Source organism: Petaurus breviceps, unplaced genomic scaffold (assembly GCF_028583685.1).
Source record: "Petaurus breviceps papuanus isolate PSGF00001 unplaced genomic scaffold, PetGlider_PUasm1.0 185, whole genome shotgun sequence".
Classification (NCBI taxonomy): Eukaryota; Metazoa; Chordata; class Mammalia; order Diprotodontia; family Petauridae; genus Petaurus; species Petaurus breviceps.
This window is the reverse complement of record NW_027185797.1, coordinates 30,218,121-30,224,533: the sequence shown is the minus strand read 5'-3', so window position 1 is coordinate 30,224,533 and position 6,413 is coordinate 30,218,121. Positions and strand designations below refer to the sequence as shown.

General features: G+C 41.4%; 1 protein-coding gene across 1 annotated transcript in view; it reads right to left on the bottom strand.

Moving 5' to 3' along the window:
* Positions 1–4,522: 4,522 nt before the first annotated feature.
* SPMIP4 (sperm microtubule inner protein 4) overlaps positions 4,523–6,413 on the bottom strand; it is a 42,572-nt gene continuing 40,681 nt past the window's right edge. The window contains exon 9 of the mRNA XM_069088260.1: positions 4,523–5,377. Within this exon, the coding sequence (XP_068944361.1) occupies positions 4,523–5,377 (855 nt within the window). The remainder of the gene's footprint in view (positions 5,378–6,413) is intronic.

Below are 6,413 nucleotides of genomic sequence, written 5' to 3'. Positions count from 1 at the left end.
ATAACTTTAGAAAGGCCTTAGTAGGAGTGGGAGGTAAAGGTCAGACTTAATAGATGTGACACAGTGGAAATTATAGGATTTGGAAGCTGATTGAATGAAGAGGGGGTGAGGAGAAGCAGAGGCATATGAACAATCTTTAAAGCACTTTGCAAATCTTAAAGTACAATAGGAATATTATCATCAGCAGCAGCAGCAGCAGCAGCAGTTGACAAATGGTAGGATCATAGGATAATGAATCTCAAGCTGGAACGACTCCCTAGTAATTTTACACACAAGGAAACTGGTGTCCTGAAAATTGAAATGTTTGACTCAAAGTCATACAGACCACAAGAGCCGGGGCTAAGATTTGATCCTAAGTCTTCTGAGGCTGAATCTACTCCTTTTACTCTTACATTATTTTGCCTTCCTGACATTTTCTACTTTTCAACCAATTCCAAATAGATTTGATGATTGCATTGTTTTATACTAGAGTTTAAGGTGAAGTGCTTTTCCCTTTTTTCTCATTATTTTGTTTTTCATGATTCCCCCTTGAGATTCTGGTAGAACTTCAGTTCCTTCAAATTAATTTTGTTCATATAAGCTCTATAAAGCATCCTCTTGCTAGTTTCATGGTATAATATTAAAGTTGGAAACCAATTTAGGTGACATCAATTTTATTATATTGGAGTGTGAAGGTAATTGATTTTTGATGGAAGAACAAAGCATTATGAAGTTAAGTCTATATGCGCCCCTTCCTGCCGGTACTGCTTTATAGAGTGAGAGGGTTAATGTGAGGAATGACTGCTAAAGGCATTTGTTGTACAGGATTGATTTAATACAGAATCTGTTGTAGTTAGATCAACAAAGGACTCTTCCCTTGACCATCTCATATTATGTTGAAATAGTATTTTTCTATGGGATCATTCTTTGTATAAGGGTGGGGATAATGGTGGATTGTCCCATAATAGTTTAAGTAAGTGATAAAATGTTAAGCTCTGATACACTAATGAGATGATAATCTATCTCAATTAGTCATCAACTTTAGAGTGAGAATGAAAAAGTCCTTGATAGCTGTCTGATGTAGAGGAAAGTGTTCAGGTTGTCTAAGGTGTGACCTATAGGTCTTTTATAAAATACAACAGCTTAGAACCAGAAAAATTTGAATGAGGAATAAGGAGAGAGAGTGTTCTAGATAGCCTCCTAAGAAGGCGTTGCTTTTTTGCTTGGAGCAGAATCCTGGGCCTTGGGTTTAGTTTTATTTTGAATCTTCTCCCTCTTGAACAGAAAAGTACCTCACGAATTATAGAAGCCTGGAGGACTTCCCAACTTCCCTTAGCTGTCCCTGGATCAGCTGAAGGCAGAGCTATATCAGGAGCCAAGGAGGGGCTAGATGAAGATTCAGAGCTTTCCAAAGAGCTCAACAGAAAAGTTATACCATATTTAAAGAGAACATCTTGAGGTGTCCAACAAAATGGCTCCCAGTGACTGTGAATTACCCACTTTGTCAGGCATGAACTCTGTATATGCAAATATATATGTAAATGTATACACATACATACACACACAAATATATATATGTGTGTGTGTGTGTGTGTGTGTGTGTGTGTATGTGTGTAAACTTGGGGGAGATGTTTTGTACTATTTTTCTTTTTTTATGCCTCCTTATTAAATACCTCTTCCTAAAAGCTCTTCCAGGCTGGCTAACAATTATTAAGAAGGACACTGGTGGGGGCTCATGAGGTCTACTACCAGAGAGACAACCACCAGTCCCTCAAGGATAACTCTAGAGGGGCCTGACTTACCAGTGGTAGTCTGGTATGGGATGATCCAGGCTGTGCTACACAAAGGGCCTTCTTTGAGGCCTTTGCATTTTGGGGAACCCGCTGGAAAAATTCTCCAAAAGGAATCTTTATTATTGGTTACTGTAATTTTTAGGCTGTTTTCTTTTGTTTTCAACTGTAATTGAAGTTTGTTTCTCAATGTAATTCCTTAAATGTACCCCTGCTCTCTTCACAATAACTTTTGCCCTTTGAATGATTAAGTACTAATAACTATTGTTACTAAATCTTCTCTTTAAAGTATTGATATCGATGCTGATATGAGAAGTACAGATTTTGTATTCCTAAAATACTGCTAGCTTTTTTATTTTATTGTTAGGCAGTCCTAGACTAATCATTCTATTGTGACTCCTACAGACAAGTTGTCTGCAAACTGCAGGGCCATAGGAAAAGGCTTACCTGTTGGCCTGAAATCCCTGAGTAATAAGCCTTAAGTGTTTAATCCCTTTTGGGAGCTCCCTTGTATCTTTGACAGCTTTCCTGAGGACTCTATTTAAGTTAACCTGCTTGTTCTAATGAGGGGCAAGTTAGAAACTCCATTTCAATGGCCCTTGAAGTGGCAAGGGATCCATTGAGGGGCATTTTGGCTGCCTTTTGGTAAAGGGCCCCAAAAGAAATGTGCCTGCATCTCTGAGAGGGTGGCTTTGGATACTGGGATCCATTTTATTGTGCTCTGTATAGAGAGGGACACTTCAACATATTGTTCAGAAGTGACTGGATGGCATTGTAGGAATATTGAATAATAACGTGTGCCAGGCACTATGTTAAGAGCCGTACAAATATGACCTCATTTGAGCCTCACCACAACCCTGGGAGTTCGTGCTATGATTACCCCAATTTTACAGATAAGGAAACTGAGGAGTCATGGACGTTTTCACACAAGACAGTTTTATTTCTCACTTGAAAGGTAAGGAAGGAGATCTAGCTGACCCCAGATCCCTAATCATTAGGGAGCTCTACATGTTCTGGTATCTCTGTTAAGGACTAAGCTTTCCCTCTGCGCTGGGAACCTACACTTCCTTTTACTTTTAAAGTAGGTCACTCTTTAAGAGGCAGTGAGGGGGTGCTGGCCTGAAATCAGAGAGACCTGAGTTCAAATCTAGCCTTTGATACTTGAAGTGTGAACCTAGGCAACTTAACCTCTGTTTGCCTCAGTTTCCTCAACTATAAAATGGGGGAGATAATAATAATAGCATCTACCTCCCATAGTTGTAGGGATCAAATGAGACAATAATTGTAAAGCACTTAGCACAATGAGATAATATTTGTAGATTTTTCATTATTCAATGATAAACTTGGTGTGTGCGTGTGTGTGCGTGTGTGTGTATGTGTGTGTATGTGTGTGTGTGTGTTCTTGGTAGAGGGTCTTTTAATGGGAAAGGGAGAGGGTGAGTCCTTAGTACTTTCTGGAGCAAGTACCACTTGGATTGTAGTGACTGAACCTAGAATAAAGGGGCCCCTCCATGAGAGTGGGAAAGAGTGAGGACCCCACCCCTGCCTCCTTAGAGCAAGCTAACTGAAGCCTTTTAAAAGCACCAAGCCACATGAAGCGAGAGGTGGTGACTTCTAGTCAATATCAGGGCCCCAAGTCCTATGGGCAGAGCCCCAATATTAGGAGCCAATCTTTCCCTCTGAGAAAGAGCCTTGATTGTCTTTTCCTTTTAAAAATTGTTCCGAGGGCTGGGAAGACATTTTTTTTTGCCAGCAAAAAAAGGCACTAACCTATCAGAAATTTGCAAAATCATACTTGTTTGTTAAATGATATTATGATGTATTTGGAAGTGTGTAAGAATGTTAATTAATGAGAGCTGATTAGACACTGTATGACACGCTTTTCCCAACACTCATTAATAAGAGTCCCTTCTGCTGGAGAAGCTTGAGCTGGTGGGTTTCTCTATCTTGGGAGTGCTAAGCTGCAATTAGACTAAAGCTGAGTGGGTGGTGGTACCAAACTCACTACCAATATGGAGAGCCCCTGTATGCAGGGGGCCACAAGACTACCTATGAAGCCCAGCTCAGAGCAGGTCAAAGGTTTTCCATGACAATGAGCAATGAGGTTAGGCTGTTCTACTTCTAGCTGGTTGAGACAGGGAGATTCATGAAGAGAGACAGAGACAGAGAGAGAGAAAGGTGGGGGGGGAAGGAAGGAAGTAAAGGAAGGAAAGAAACTAAGGAAGGAAGAAAGAAAGAGAGAGAAAGAAAAAAAGATGAAGAAGGAAAGCTTATTGAGAACAAGGCAATGTAACCTCTTTGAGGTCAGGGACTGTCTTGTTTTTCTTTATCTAATGCTTAAGCATAGCACTTGGTCCCCAGTAAGCAACAAATGAATGAAAAAGCATTTTTTAAGCCCTTACTATGTGCAAAGTGAAATGCTAGCCGCTGGAAATAGAAATAGAAAAGCTTAATAATAAAGTGCCTTTCATTCAATCCATTCGCCTCTGAGCCTCAGTTTCCCATTTATAAAATGAGGTTAATAATAACTGATATATACTTTCTTCCCAGGACTGTCAGAAGGTCCAGATGAGCTAATGCATCCCAAGCCCATCTGCAAACCTTTCAGTATAACAAAGATTCAGCTTATTGCTATCAACACAGATATTGAGACATCACATAGAAGGCAAAGTGAAGCCACAAGGACAGGATTGTTAGATATATTTTCTAATGTTCTTGCCAGATGCTAGGTTTCCATGAGATGAAGAAATATATCAGTTAAAGAAATAATAGGCATTATAGTTATAGAAATTGTGTCGCATTCGTAAGCGTTCATTGTCCCGGAGATCTTTATGTTCTTGTACGACTGATTCCTGAAACCGTCTTTGCGCACCTGTCTTGGAGAAGGAGTCCTGGAGTTCCAGGAGGCAGGTCTGTGGCCGAGCCACCCCAGCATTGGGAATCCACTTCAGGAGGGGATCTTTTTCTTCCTGGCTCCCTGTGTCAGGACTCTGTGGATGTTCCTGCGACTCACTGATGACACGGTGACAGGGAGAAAAAGGAGGTTTTTGGTCTGCCAGCTCTGGTAGAATGCTGGGCTTGCTGAGGCTAACTGGGTTACGCCACACTATGTACTGGTCAAGCTGGCTGGGTTTCATATAGTCGTAGTAGAGAAAGTCCTCAGGCTCGACACACATTTGGGAGGTAGGCTTGATCAATAGCTGCCTCCAGTACAAAACATCATTCTTGTAAGTATCTGTGATTTTGGGGTATGGGTTTGGTTCATAAATGTTAGAGAAATTGTATGCATCATCTTTTGTCTTGCAGTGAGGTGGGGAGGCATCTGGAGATGGTGGCATTACTCTGTCCCTGATGATATCTTCAATTTCAGAAATTTGGTTCTTGCGGGCCACTGGTCCTGCTGGGGTGCTTCCCTTGACGAGCATCATCTCAGCATGGCTGGGCACCACAGAATGGACCTTGCACAGGATGCTAGGGGTGCATTCGGGACACGAAGGTAACCTCTGTTCGATACTTGCGGCATCCCGGGGCCTGCGGCCCTGCAAAATACGTGCAATACGGCCTTCCAAAGGTCTGGTAGGAAGAAATTCTGGGTGGGAACGTTCTTGCTGTGGGTAAGGAGAAGACAAAGAAGGGAAGAGATTGGCATCACGAGTCATTGCCACTGCACTGCTGTTACCCAGTTTTTATAAACTATTTGGGGCCTCTAATTTCAAGAGCTTTATTGAACTTCTCAAATTGTACCCCTTAAAATAACATATCCAAGGACATTTAAATACCTGAATGAGCCCCCTTCACAGTTACAGGATTTTGATGGTCTCTTCAACTATAAGGGATTATTTTTATCAATCACCAAGTATTTCTTTAGAGCCTACAATGTTCTAGGCCTTGTGCTAGGCAGTGGGTATGGATGCCCAGACCAAAGGAACCATTCCATGCTCTCAAGGAGCTCTCCTTCTTTTCAGAAGAGAAGGCCAATGAACCAATAAATTGAGAAGGATCTCTGGAGGATTTACCCTTTCACCAGGTACCATGTGTTAGGTTTCTGGGGATACAAAAGCAAAAATGGGAAGAATCCTGCCCCCAAATATTGACATTCTTAGAATTTGCTGAATGTCAATTTCCCCACCTTGGTCCCAACTTATCCTTTCCAGCTTCATTACATTGTTCCACTTCTTGTACTCTGTGGTGCTACCATATTGTCCCTCTGTTCCTCACTTAGGACACCGTATCTCCCACCTCCAGGCCTTTGCATTGACTGTCCCCCTGTGCCTGTCAAAGGTCTCTTCTTGCCTGTTTCTCATATTCTACATGAGAATCAGGTTTTTCCTGATTCCCTGCATTGCTAGCCTCTTCCCTCTCTGATGGCCTTATGTTTCTTCTGGTCATATTTACTCTTTACATAATTATACCTCTATCTCTTGTCTTCACTGATTGAATATAAGTTATTCAATAGTAGGGCTTATTTCATATACCCACTATCATGGCACATAGTAAGGTGCTTACTACATACTTAGTGAGTAGAATAGTTCTTGTTTAAATTATTAATTCGGTCTGAGTAGATAACATGGAGAGAGAGAGAGAGAGAGAGAGAGAGAGAGAGAGAGAGAGAGAGAGAGAGAGAGAGAGAGAGAGAGAGAGAGA